The sequence below is a fragment of the Aspergillus multicolor genome (genome assembly GCF_047715735.1).
Source record: "Aspergillus multicolor strain CBS 133.54 unplaced genomic scaffold BDW74scaffold_14, whole genome shotgun sequence".
NCBI lineage: Eukaryota > Fungi > Ascomycota > Eurotiomycetes > Eurotiales > Aspergillaceae > Aspergillus > Aspergillus multicolor.
Window position 1 is genome coordinate 82,092 of NW_027395965.1, and position 12,630 is coordinate 94,721.

Genomic DNA, 12,630 nt, shown 5'->3' on the forward strand with positions numbered 1-12,630 from the left:
GTACACTACTCTCGAACCAGCATGAATCGCCGTCAATGTGAATCAATTCGATTCCAGGTCTCACTTGAAGAATGTCGTTCTCGTCAATACATTTCAGTTCGGTCAACGGATACCAAATCATGATACCAGGTCAAATGGCAATGCACAGAACACACGTCCACCGTCTCCATCAGCCACCTCTGCAGCAAGACTAGAACCACATCCTCCTTCAATGAGAACCCCAGAATCGGCCCTTGAAAGCAGCGAAACACACGCCTTATCACATGCAGCAGCGGCGGCATCGAGCTTCCAAAAGCACCGATCATCCCCCAATGAGCGACCCCAATCGCATCATCGCACAGCTCCCCTCCCAGCCACATCACACATCACCATGGCAACAGGCAACATCGTCTAATAATAATCGGGTTATTTTAGCGCTGACTCCGCCTAGCTTCGGCACGATCGACGAGGAACGAATGCGATGCTCCAATCGGGCACGGGACGAGCCCAACCTCGCCAATTCCACGCCCATTGACGAACGTTCCGAACACCTGAAACTAGTTTTAGAGACTCATCAAATCATGGCTGTGATTTGACCAAGCGCCCAACCTCGTGGTTGGTTGCCATTGGCGATGTCCTTGGAGAAGCTCAGCTTTCCTTCGCCCCGCCACTTCGCTGCTCCACTGTAAGAGAGCACGGTCTGCTGAGCTTCAGCTGAACGCGAGTCTGAGCGTGCCGGGAATTGATTGCTCGCGACTCGGTTCCTCGACCGTCGGTGAGATTGTTACTCGTTCAACGTCTCACTTGTCCAACCTTCTGTTTTCTCCTCCATCCTACAAAGTCAATTGAGGCTGAACTCGATACCATACCACAGTTCCTGGAACCGGAGCCCTGACGACCGAGCCTTGGAACAGGAACAACCGTGGCTGGCTCAGTGCTGGGGTGCCGTGTGGAGTCGATCCAATCCATCGATCGGGAGTGGAGGTTGATTCCGTCCCGAGGTTGTTGCGCCGCCAACATCCAGAGCTCCAGCTCGCCTCACTCAGGGCCGCCATGGTCCGCATATGATATCAACAATGACCACATAATGGAGGACTCTTCCGAGCCGTTCGCCCCAGACGTTTCATACTTTCGATGAGCGCTACCCAAGTGCCAACAGATCTACAGGTGATACCGGTTTGTGTGATACGATTATTAACGGCCCAACGATTATAGGTCTACTGTGTACACAGTAATCCGATCAATCCGATCATTAGGCCTTTCGACTGCCTGAATTCCACGAAGAAAGGCAGAGATCTCCTCTCAATACGTTTGCCACCCGGCAGCCCTATGCCCAGGGGTTAAGGCAGCCCTTGCAACGAAAAGCCCAAATATCGTCTACCGGACAGGCCGCTACCGACAAACCAACAAATAATGGCAATCAGACGTCTTCAACTCGATAACATCTTGGAAGGAGATTACTTATGCTAAGCTTGACTCATGTGCTCGAGTCATGCCCACGACGGAGCATCCAGCTTAGGAAAATGGTCATCTGGCAGGCCGACGACGACCATTTTGCCGGCGACTCCAGCTACGGTGGGACTCGCAGTCTCAGCATCAGACGTATCTATACGCAGGCTGTCGGATAAGCCAGATCATAGGCAAAGAGTGGGAACTTCCGATGCGCGTCCAGGTGAGTTGCGTCCAGAGTAAACAGATGATCGCTTGTTCCGCTCCAAGGTCATGCAAAGTTCCAAGAGGATGCATACTATATTTCGAAAGATGTCAGTCAGAACTCTTCGAGATCTTCCGCCTGGGAGCTTCATCTGCTCGCCCAGGGTACCCGAAGCTCCAACAGAGCATATCCACGCTGATGGAACAGCGATTGAAGTCCAATCTCATTATCTAGATATTTTTTCTCACCACCGCCTGAAAACTGACGATGATAAGTCTATGGATATCATACAATAACCTAAACCGCCCCCCTCCATATTCCCATTGCACGAAAGCAGATAGGATATAATAAGCAATATATTATATTTCGCGGCCTCCCTTAGATTCCTTTCCAAGAGATCATTTTCATATATAACATGAGTAAGGTTGAGTTGACCATGGGCATTCGCCCTATCTCGGCTTGACGTATGCCGCTGGTACGGACCAAACGAGGGTATCAATAGTATTCATCAGAAAAGATAAGAAAAGAAAAAAAAGAAAGATATGCCAGTCGCTATTGATCTGCTGTCGCAGACAGCAGTAGCAGTAACGAACGATTACTAAGGACTAGCATCCGATTAAGTCAGATCACAGACAGATGTCCGTAAGTGATATGATATAATATGGGGTAACGCAACAGATATTAAAACAATATATCTGAAGAGAAATGAGGTGAAAAGAAAAAAAAAAATGAGAAAGAAAGAAGGAATTATAAGTGATGAAGGTGCAGTTGGGGCGTGGAATGTCAGTTAGGCCGTCAAATGCAAGACAGAAGATGCTTCGTGATTCGCAGCTTCAACAAAGACTACTTGCTGATGCCGAATGCTTTCTTCAAGCGCTGGAATCGCTTCTTGCGTCCGGACCCTTCAATGACCACGTCCGAGGCACGGTTTTCCTTGGCGGCAGATTGGTCCTGGTTTTGGCCATTCGCCGGGGCACACTCGGTAGTGACACCGAAATTCTGCTCGGACGAGACGGGGTTTTTACCATTAACCGCGCCTCCGTTTGGCGTTTGAGGCCTTACGGAGGGTTGTGTGGTCGAGGGTGATGATACTGATCCGATGCCAGAGTCGACAGGGTCAACTTGTTCGGAGCTCAGAGGCCAGGTATCACCAGGAGATGACTTATGGAGAGACTTCTTTGTCAGCTTCGAGGGGCTTGCCAACGCCTTGGGGCTGTTCGGCGCAGCCTCTGGGGGGTTATCTTGCGCCTGCGGATGCTCTGGGATCGTTCCATTCGAGAGCGCATCGGACAGCTGCAGTTTTCCGCGCTGCGTGACCGGTTTCGACTTCCTCATACTCAGGCGGTTAAAAAGGCTGGGTTTGCGAGAGCCAGCCGAGCCACGGTTGAGCATTTCTTCCAGTTCGTTCTCGGTCATGCCACGAGATTTTGCCACTGCAGCCAGCGCAGGGTCTCGAACAGTCGAAGACTGGGGTTGGCGCGCGAGAGCTTTCGCCGTTGATGAGCCTCTCGGTGCAGAGCTAGGACGCCTTTCACCGTCAGAGCTGTCTTCCAGCTCAGTAGAATCCCCGTCATAGGCGTCCTTCCGGCGCGGGATACCGCGAACAGGACGCATGTCATTATCGCTCATGCTTCTGACGGAACGGTGGCCTGAACGTTGCAGCCTTCGATTCTGAACGCCATCATCAGAGTCTGAATCCGAGTCCGGAAATCGGGAAGAAAACGGTGTGCTGGCGCTCTTCGCAAGCTTTCCTTTTTGCGTCTTGCCAGTAGAGAAGAAAGATGGCTTCTCCTTTCGCGAGGCATTGTTCCGCAGAGTGGTGCGCATGTTACCTGCTCCTAAGCCAGAGGGCATGGGGGGAGGATCAACAGGAGCGGCTACCCTTGTAGAGGAAGGGGGAACCGAGCTGCTTTCTTGGCTTCGTAAAGTCCTTCTCATACCCATCCCGCCGCGACTACCCCGTCGAGCTCGTTTAAAGCTGCTCGACGAGTCGCTTCCGTTTGAGAGCTGGCGTCGAGGCATATGAGCACCGCCGTTCGCCTCCAGTTCAGCAAGGTCTGGATTATGGACTTCTTTCCGTGCGATAGGTGCCGAAAGTTCGGACCGTTTTTGGTTTTGGCGTTGAGCTCGCTGCGCATTGGGACTGTTGGACTTGACTTGCCTTGGGCGAGTATCCACTTCCTTAGGGTCATCATCTCGTGCGCTGGCAATGCTATAGACTTCCACCGGTACTGTTGAAGAACGGTTGGTCCCTCTCTGGGTGGAAGGCCCCCTTTCCTCAAGCTGCGCTGGCGGCGAGGAGAGCGGAAGCGGCTCAATCAGGCCAGGCGAACTGGGCGCTGGATCCTTTGACCGTTCCTGAACAGGAGTCTGCACCCGTGCGACTTGGCAGGTCTCCGGGATGTCGGTCGCACTGGAATCGCGTTCAGCGTACTGTGATTCATCAGGCGGCGTCGTAACTGCAACGCCTGGCTCCGAATCTGGTTTTTCGTGCTCAACAATGGCGTTAATGGAACCAAAGCCTTCGCCATCCAAATCCTCCTCTGCATCGCTGTATACGCTGGAGCTAGAATCATTATCAGCTGAATCCCTCCTCTTTCCCTTCAGTTGACTCGTCTCCTCGGGCTCCACTTCAATAGATTGGCGCGGATATTCCTCTGGACTATCCCACTTTTCAAGGCTTGTTCTTCCTTTTTCAGGGTCAGGAGTCGCCGGCTGAAGTGTGATATCAGGCATCTCCAGATCCGGTTCATTATAAAGGGGAAGATTCGGATCAGACGGGACCTCAACCAATGGCGATAGCTGCGTCTTCTGGAAGAACGCAGATTCCATGCCATAGTCATCAATAGCTTCCTTCTCTGCATCATCCCTTGCAGCGGCTTCGGTGGACACAGCAGGCGGTGCAACGTAAGACTGTTCCTGCTTGGGCACGTTCGCTTCCGACGCACGAGAAATAATATTATTGATAGCATGACCATTGGGCAAATCATCGTCCGATTCGGACGCCAAGTCATCATCCACATCGTGCTGAACTGTCGCCTCCGCGCGCGCGCCATCTTTAATACCTCGGATGCTGCCGAAAGAAGGTAAAGCTGCACGAGGCTTCAGCACCCCATCAAATTCGTCTCCGTCGGTGGACCGCAAAGGCGAGGACTTCCGTTTGTGAAGATTGAACCAGCTAGTTTTCGATTTGGGTTTTCCTGGGAGCGATTCAGGAGCGACATCCTCTGGTGACGTCGGCGGGCTAGCAGCCACCCCAACAATCTCCGCCTCGTCGTCAAAACTAACTTTGACGGGCTTCTTGCGATGGTTTGGCCTTGCACCATCGTCGGACGCCACAGAAGTTGCGTCTGAAAGCTCGCTAAGTGATGGACCAGGACGTAGAATCCCAGAGAGCCTCCCGTCGGGTGATAGAGAGCTGTTTCGATTCTTCAGGGCGGACTTGGCCGGCGAAAGAGAACGAGCAGGAGGCTGATGTAGTTGGTCGCCCGGAAGGCTCATCACAGCCAGCTGACTAGAGAAATGAGCTGATCTCGAGGGGCTACTTGGCTGAAGGGGTGTGGACTGGGCCTCTCCATCTGGCTTCGTGGTGGGCTTTACTTGTGGTGGGCTAACCGGGGGCGTCCGTGGAATTTTTTCAGCGACCGGCGGTGTTAGAGCCCTTGGCGGTTCTTTCGGAGGCAACGCCAATGGCTGATTCTCTTGGTCCTTCACAGGTGTTGATGCTGGTGCTGGTATAGCTGCGGGCGGGGCTGCGGGTGCGGATGGTGCTGATGCAGGTGATGGTGATGGTGCAGGCGAGGGACGAGAACGTTCCTTGACCGGGCGTTCTTCAGCAACCGCAGCCGATCTAGTGACTACAGGACGTTGTTTAACGCCCGCCGTAACTGGGCTCCGGCTGGGCGACCGTTCAATAGCCGGCTGCTGGCGCGCCGGGCGAGAAGAAACCGGTGGAGTGTTCGGCTCATCATTTCGCGTCACTGTCACGGCCTGAGCTGCCGCAAGCGCCGTTATTACCGGAAGGGAGTTTCTCGCGGGACTCCCGGATGCAGCAGCTTGTGCTTTGTTTTTATTGTAATGAGCGCTAGAACGCTTGTTGAGCGAAGCGGACGCGCACGTAGCGGGGTCTTGACGATCGGGAAACCCAGAGGGTATCGTCGGAGAGTTCGTTCGAGAATTCATGGGGTATGAGAAATTGATCGAATTCCTGCTTTCTGACCTCTGATGCAACGGCGAGCCTGGTCCAGCCCCTGGGCTAGCGACAATCCGCGGACTGTCAGGAACCGTTACCGGTGGCCTAACGCTTCTCCTAGCATCTGTCAGCTGTGTTCGTGGACTCGACGACAACGCGCTAGGTCCTAAGCTAACGGAGCGTCGACTCTGATTCCTCCGCCCAGAGAACTCGGCCGGAATTGATGGAAGCGGCGGCACTACAGCTGGTGTAGACATTGTTGAGTAGCTCGAGGACGGGCGACCGGGGGATTGATCCCGGAATGTGCGGGCGCTCATGGAGGCAGAACTATTAGACCGTCGTAGGCCATTGCGACTTGATGGGCGAAGATTGGGCGATCCGGCTGGCTGTGACGAGATGGATGACTTCCGCTGGAGCATTCGCCTTGTCTGGACATTTTCGACAGGGGTCGGGGTGGGCGTCAAACTGCGGAGAGCGGCAGCGGCAGCGGCGGAGGAGAGGTTACTAGACGAAGGCTGCGATTGAATAAACGCACGGGTGGCGGCGGATTGCGCATTTTGAGTGTTGGAAGTCGAGAGCTGGTGCTGATGCTGTATGGGGTCAGTAAGCGACCACCAACAAACGAAGTGACGTGGATTGGGAAGAGGGAAGGGAGAACATACCCGATGTTGCGATGCGCTCCTCTTTCTGCGAAACATGGCTCAGCGAGCGTCTGCTTGGGAGCGACGCGAGAGTGTGCAGAAGGCAGCCGTTGGAATTGTCGCTGGGATCTCTCGGAGTCGGGGGTCGGTGGACCGTGAGATCGACCGGTAATTAGCGCGAGGAAGGCGGAGGCAGCGCCGAGGGACGGGAAGCCAACGCGAAGATCGAACGAGCGAAAGGGCGGAGGGAGAAGGGGTGGGAATGGAAGAGAAAGGGGAGGAGCGTGGAGCAAAGAGAGATGAAGGGAAAACCGCAGATAAAAAGAAGCGAAAGAAAAGAAATTAGAGATACAGAACCAAGAAGCGAAAAAGGGTCGATCTCAGGAATCGATGACGATGGACGATGAATTTCGGTGGTTGCAAGACTCCATGCAGACGAACAGCGAATTGAGGCTATTCCCGATCGGGCCAGCGACGTCATCGAAAAGTGGTCCCTAGCAGCCAAAGGGAAACCACTCAGCCACACGATCGGCGCCCTTTATCCAGAATTCCCAGAACCACTCTGCCCCTGGGTGTTCATGATCTGAGATCGGAGAGCTTGGTGCCTTGCATCATGCCGATTTGAATTTTATCTCCTGGAGCTTCAGCGTTCTAGCCTTGCGTCGAGCAGTCGAGCCACAGCGGCCAAGCTGATCAGGGGTTCTAGCTTAGGGCTCTCGACCACTCTATATATTTCTGCCTGATCCTGGAGAATTACTCTGTAACATGTAGATTCCTCCGCACTTTTGAGCTTCTCAGTTGCAATCTTCAGCATGATCATCGCTCTTCCCAGGGTTCTTTGCCTGAAATCCACGGTCGATAAGACTATAGACAGCTCATGAGTGCCTTGCGTCATTGGCAACAAAATTTAAGACCTGACCACATTCAAAGCTATCGAAGAGGACTTAAGCATAAAGAAAAAGAGAGAGCAACCCGCAAGCGCGGACCCTTTAATACTCCTATGCTACTCCGCCTTCCTCCTAATGAATCTGTGCTGCGTCTTCTATGGAGTATAGTACCCCTAATGGTTGCTGCGTATGCGTGTTCGTAGAATCCCACTCCCGCTCCGACTCGCTAGTGCCACAGCCGCAACTCATCATTGTATTCCATGCCAATGCTGGTAGTAATGGTTTCCCGGACATAATCAAGCTTGAGAACATCTAGGGTAGGAGGACTAGGCCGGGGTCGGGGTTGGTTGGGTGGCGCGTACTGGGGCTGAGATCCTTTTGCGCGTTGGCAGAAAGCAACTATGTGGATAATGGAGACTAGACATTAACAAGCAGGAAGATGGTACGAAGTTGTACATGAGCGCGATGCAGATAAGTCGAACCTATTTCGCACGATGATCGGAGCATATGATCTCTAATCGGAAACAAATTCCGAGGTCAACTAACATGACGAGGCAAAGGATAGTCGATCAATCAATATGTAGGTAGCTAGAGAACAAGCTGCTAAGTACGAAGTGCCCAGAGACAAGGTGAGCGAAGCAAAATAACATCCATAACTCTCTATACCCAACTCCAAAGCAGAACCTGATTACCCAATAACCAATAATTAGATATGCAAAACAAAAAAGAAGGCTTCCAGCAAGTGTCTATAACCAATGCCAATGCCGATCTGGAAGAACAATCAGGTCGCTTCGACCAACGGCGGGTCCTGATGGTGGTGATGATGATGCTTCCCTCGTCTCCGTTTGCGTTTTGGCTGGCCATCTGTGAACTCTTCCGCGGAGGTATTGTCGTTATTGTGATTGTTAGTTGTAGGTTCTAGTCCGGCCTCCTTCTTCAACCGGGTAACCACCGGTCCCATGGCAAATTCGCTCTCCGCGTTGCTATGGTCCGCACAAGGGCTGTGCTTGAATGGGAGGAGCCAATCGATGACAGAATGACCGAAAATCTGTTGCAAATTCTTGAGCGGGCTGCCAAGGGCGAAAGGATTTTCACCGGGGAGGGTTTGGAGGATGGCGAAGACATGCTGTTCTGCTGATGGATCGGCTGGGGGTGGTGGTGGGGGTGGAGTAGGAAGAGGTGCAGGTTGAGAGAGTTGGTTGCCTTCTTCCGGTGCAGGATGCGTGGGCATTGGAGGTTCTATTGGTGGCACTGGTGGCACGGGTGGTAGTGGATAGGTGATGGTGCGAAAGGTTGGAGCCCAGCGTGGCCGGAGTAGGTGGCTCGGGACGCGGATAGCTAAGGACCATACAGCGGACCGTCGATTGAGGTTTTCGATTGTTGTCAGATTAAACGCCGCCAGTTGCAGAGAGCTGAGGGTCATCCCAAAAGTGAATATGCCAAAAAAGCCGCTCCTATTAGCAGTTAGCATATGGTCAAGATCATGCTACTAGGGTGAGCACATACAATCCAAGGCCGATAGCCCAATGAGGGTTAACATCGCCGGTCTCCAAAATTAGCATAGATACCTCAAGATGAGTAATAGACTCACATCTCGCTTCAGCTCAGCAGTGTAGACAGCACAAGCAACGAGCACAGTTATACAAAAGAGCGCCGTGTAGAAGACAAACTGAATGAAGAACTTGAACGAGTTCTCCGACACTACACCTCCCACCCTGAAAGCAGTCAGACGCGCCTCCGAGATCTAACAAAGGAGGGATAGAACACACCAAGGGCAAAAATGGTCCATCTTTCGAACGCACCGGTCTACCTCTCGGCAATGGTGCGTCCGGTCCGGCTTAAAATGACAGCATTTCGAGCAATATATAGGTCTTCCGTCCGGTTGGCACACAAAGACGTCTTTCTTGTAGAAGTACTCTAATCCAGCCGTATCCCACGGAATCATTATCGGCCCCGCATTGTAGTCCAGTGCCCTTTCAACATCGCCGGTAGGCTTATCCGACAACTCGTCGCCTTTCGATTTCCGATGCCGATGCCCCTTTCTCTTCCTTGGACGATCGTGCGACTGCCGTGAATGCGTAGATTGCTGATCGGCGGCTGCTGACCGGGGCAGGAGATCAGGGTTCCAGACGACATTGTACAGTAATCGGGAGTAGGTTATGATCACGAATAGCAAGAGGATGTAGAATACGACGAGGATAGCTGCGGCGGCGCCAGTGCGGCTGGGACGGTCATACTTCGGCAGGGGGTCAATCAGGTAGTCGACTGGCTGGCGTTAGCACTGAGTTACACCATCGCGAGTGATTACAAACTCACTGCATAGCGGCTTGGTAATCACGTAGCAAGAGTAGATGATTATTCCGAAAAGAACCCCGGGAATGGCGCGGGCAACGGCGAGATTGATGCGCCGGTCTGCTTGCCTGGCCATTTCACGTTACTGACGGGATGCCGCGGGTACAGCGGCTCCACATTTGAAGTGTTATTGAATAAGCAGTGTACGATATAGACCCATAGAATGCATGATCCGGTCGCGATGGACCTGAATTACAAGGATGAGGATGCTGACGTCGCAGCGCATGTTGCGATAAACTTGGCTAACAGCTGCTGCAAACAGAGCAAACAGCCACGTGATGATAACGATTGTCTCCTTGGTACCTTGCCAGCCAGCCCACCGTTCATCCGCTTCTGCATCTTCCAATGAAGCAGACGAGGGGCATTTCAAATGCTTCGAAATCAACCTTAGGCCACCCGGCTGCTCCGACAACGTCTTGTCGGTGCGTCATCAACCGCGGATCTGCTCAAGTATTGCCGCCATGCGAGAAACCGCGATGCCTGGAAAGTGGATTTGACATGGACGGGTTCACCCGCGTAAACGGGAGGCCAGACGCAGCATCGTGATATTGTCAGTGCGTCACATCGTATCAACGTACCCCGAATCTACGACCTGACCAGTTACGGCGTTTACCGCTGGATAGGCATGAATTTTGCTGCCTCAGTCCAGTCAATCCACTCGACGCGGGTATCGCGATCACTGTAGGCGCATCACGAGTCTCTTCTCTGGGCTCCGGGCGGGAGGGCAAAGAGGCCCGGGGCGTTTGTGCACTTGGAGCGGGTGCCGGGCTTGATCTGGAAATACGCGCAAACCCGGGATCCGTGCTATAATATGGGCGTTGTTAAGGCGGATCTAAGCAAAGCAAAGGCACCTCCCCTAGGCGCGGGCAATCCGAGGAGTTGGTAGTCGGGATTCCTGCGTCGCTAAGGCCCTTGCACTGATCTTCGATGGCATCTTTGCGGAAGTAGCACAAACACAAAGAACCAACAACCTCTGCCTGCCGAAAGAGCGAATAGTAAATTGTAGATACGAAAAAACCAGCAATAATGAAATGTATTTTTCAAAGCAAAGCCGCAGGCAGCAAGGCCCGGTGGTGCCTGCTGACTTAGAGCGGAGTATTCAGCAGTGCAGGGCACGGGGAGTGGATCCACCGGCCTGAGGCTGTTCAAGGCGTCTTAGACCAAGTCCGCTTCAGCAAGGAACCATAATTCCCAAAACACCACGAAATACACCAGCACTAGACTCGATCTGATTGTAGCACGGTTAAAAATGTTGAAACTGTTACCGCGCATTTCTCAGCTCTCAAAGACAGATGGTCCTTTAGGGGCCAGGGAGCGGAGCCCTCGAGAGCCGCCGGGGCAAAACGGGCGTATGGCGTGTGAAAGCCTCGTCTGCCTTTGGGGCAGGCCGGCGTGATCAGAGGCTGACTCAACGCCAGGAGGTAAGTAATCGCTCTAGCTTTACATGAATGCTGAAAACAAATGATTGAATTAATTATTATGCAGGCTCGAATCAGGCCCCGACCTGACCGTCTGTGTCCGATCTAGACTAGAGCGTCCACAACTGTCAGGGTGAAAGATGCCTGGGAGGGCTATCCACCCTAGTGTGGCTCAGTCATAGGCTCATAGCCCGTTTTGGGCGTGATGCCTGGGATCTGCCTGCTTGATACAGTCTCTGTGATTCATACTTATACAGGCCTCGAGGAATAAATACTCCTGGCTTTCCTCCTCAATCTCAACTCTCAACTCACACCTCAACAACATCTTGACTCAATCATCAGCCTATACAGCAAACGCTCCAGTCTACCACTACTCTCAGCAACCTGTCTACCTCTTTGTACAAAAGCGCAATTCGAATCAACATCACAATGCCTTCCTTCATTGCTCCGTCTTCAGTCCCCGAGACCTACCGTCCTTTGTCTGCTCTCTCTGGCTCCTTTGACATGGACGCAGCATCGGTTGAGCACGTTCGTCGCTCCCACCATGGTCACATCAACGACCAGTTCCGTCCCAAATACTTCAGTGAAACCGACATGTACGTGTGCTGCAACTGCGGCGACGGCCCAAAAGTCTACAGTCACAATCCGGTGTGCGTGCAATGCCACCACCATGCCTGCTCCGCCTGCGCTCATATTAAATGAGTCCGCATGCCAATCGATTGAGGTCAGGAAAACGACAGCTGTGAAGGAACCATAGAGCGCAGACTAACAGGGTGCAGATTTACGATTCGTCTACGCGCACTTGATTGACATTGGTTTCTGGTTCTTGAAGCGACAGTTACGACACAACATGGCATACGGTACAGCGGAATGAGCTTTTTTGGGACATTGTTCTAGACTTGGGCATTGGTTTGGGGTTACACATACACCGGAATTCACTTCGATTTGTTGGGTTTTGCTTGATTTGGGATATTACGAGCGAGCTGGCCTCCTCGACACCACCGCAAGGACTATGAGATAATTATGCAGGCATGAGGGACTCGGCGTTGGTTACTTTTCTTGTCTTGTTGCTACATTCCACTCAAACTCAATCACATGATTGCTTTTTTTGTCTTTGAAGATCGGAGCTTGCAGAATAAAGAATAATCCATCGGCTATTTTTATCTTACTGGCAGCTTGAAGAATGCTCTTAGAGTCTTAGTAAGGTTCCTTGCAGGCCTGGGTGGCCCTATAGCCGTCTTACTCTGTAGATTACTGATTACATAGTTTCGACATCATCATATCAATATCAAGGACATCAAAAATATCATAGTTATTTTTATGAGCAGCTAGTCGACTTTGAACTTGACGAACTAAACTGCAGTGCAGTGCAATCTAGTTATTCAGCCGCATCTAAACCCTGCACTTCCACTGGCCTGTGACAGCCCAGAAACCGCAGAGCTAGTGGAGCATTAATGATGCAGTGCAGTGCAAGTGCAGCCTCGGCCCAGACTACTCTGCTCTGCTC

The 12,630-nt window shown here is 52.4% G+C and overlaps 4 protein-coding genes across 4 annotated transcripts; 2 read left to right on the forward strand and 2 right to left on the reverse strand.

The window, feature by feature from the left end:
- Positions 1 to 2,202: 2,202 nt before the first annotated feature.
- On the reverse strand, positions 2,203 to 6,804 carry BDW74DRAFT_25849 (uncharacterized protein). The gene is made up of 2 exons (XM_073732335.1): positions 6,488 to 6,804; positions 2,203 to 6,415 (listed from the first exon to the last, which is right to left on the reverse strand). The coding sequence occupies exons 1-2, from the start codon at positions 6,521 to 6,523 to the stop codon at positions 2,477 to 2,479; spliced, it is 3,975 nt and encodes a 1,324-aa protein (XP_073583245.1). The 5' UTR covers positions 6,524 to 6,804; the 3' UTR covers positions 2,203 to 2,476.
- A 400-nt stretch (positions 6,805 to 7,204) lies between these two features.
- On the forward strand, positions 7,205 to 7,686 carry BDW74DRAFT_154041 (uncharacterized protein). The gene has a single exon (XM_073724613.1). The coding sequence runs from the start codon at positions 7,344 to 7,346 to the stop codon at positions 7,554 to 7,556; it is 213 nt and encodes a 70-aa protein (XP_073583246.1). The 5' UTR covers positions 7,205 to 7,343; the 3' UTR covers positions 7,557 to 7,686.
- Positions 7,687 to 7,848: 162 nt separating this feature from the next.
- BDW74DRAFT_154042 (DHHC family palmitoyltransferase) lies at positions 7,849 to 9,892 on the reverse strand. Its single transcript, XM_073724614.1, has 5 exons — positions 9,670 to 9,892; positions 9,123 to 9,618; positions 8,945 to 9,068; positions 8,860 to 8,900; positions 7,849 to 8,807 (listed from the first exon to the last, which is right to left on the reverse strand). The coding sequence occupies exons 1-5, from the start codon at positions 9,779 to 9,781 to the stop codon at positions 8,135 to 8,137; spliced, it is 1,446 nt and encodes a 481-aa protein (XP_073583247.1). The 5' UTR covers positions 9,782 to 9,892; the 3' UTR covers positions 7,849 to 8,134.
- A 1,016-nt stretch (positions 9,893 to 10,908) lies between these two features.
- BDW74DRAFT_154047 (uncharacterized protein) lies at positions 10,909 to 12,432 on the forward strand. The gene is made up of 3 exons (XM_073724615.1): positions 10,909 to 11,126; positions 11,191 to 11,847; positions 11,903 to 12,432. The coding sequence occupies exon 2, from the start codon at positions 11,553 to 11,555 to the stop codon at positions 11,823 to 11,825; it is 273 nt and encodes a 90-aa protein (XP_073583248.1). The 5' UTR covers positions 10,909 to 11,126; positions 11,191 to 11,552; the 3' UTR covers positions 11,826 to 11,847; positions 11,903 to 12,432.
- Positions 12,433 to 12,630: the final 198 nt, after the last annotated feature.

Coding starts and splice junctions, on each gene's coding strand:
- BDW74DRAFT_25849 (XM_073732335.1), bottom strand. CDS start 6,523: ATGTTTCGCAGAAAGAGGAGCGCATCGCAACATCGG. Junction 6,416..6,487: donor GGAGCGCATCGCAACATCGG/GTATGTTCTCCC, acceptor GACCCCATACAG/CATCAGCACCAGCTCTCGAC.
- BDW74DRAFT_154041 (XM_073724613.1), top strand. CDS start 7,344: ATGAGTGCCTTGCGTCATTGGCAACAAAATTTAAGACCTGACCACATT.
- BDW74DRAFT_154042 (XM_073724614.1), bottom strand. CDS start 9,781: ATGGCCAGGCAAGCAGACCGGCGCATCAATCTCGCCGTTGCCCGCGCC. Junction 9,069..9,122: donor ATGGACCATTTTTGCCCTTG/GTGTGTTCTATC, acceptor GACTGCTTTCAG/GGTGGGAGGTGTAGTGTCGG. Junction 8,808..8,859: donor TGGGCTATCGGCCTTGGATT/GTATGTGCTCAC, acceptor AACTGCTAATAG/GAGCGGCTTTTTTGGCATAT.
- BDW74DRAFT_154047 (XM_073724615.1), top strand. CDS start 11,553: ATGCCTTCCTTCATTGCTCCGTCTTCAGTCCCCGAGACCTACCGTCCT.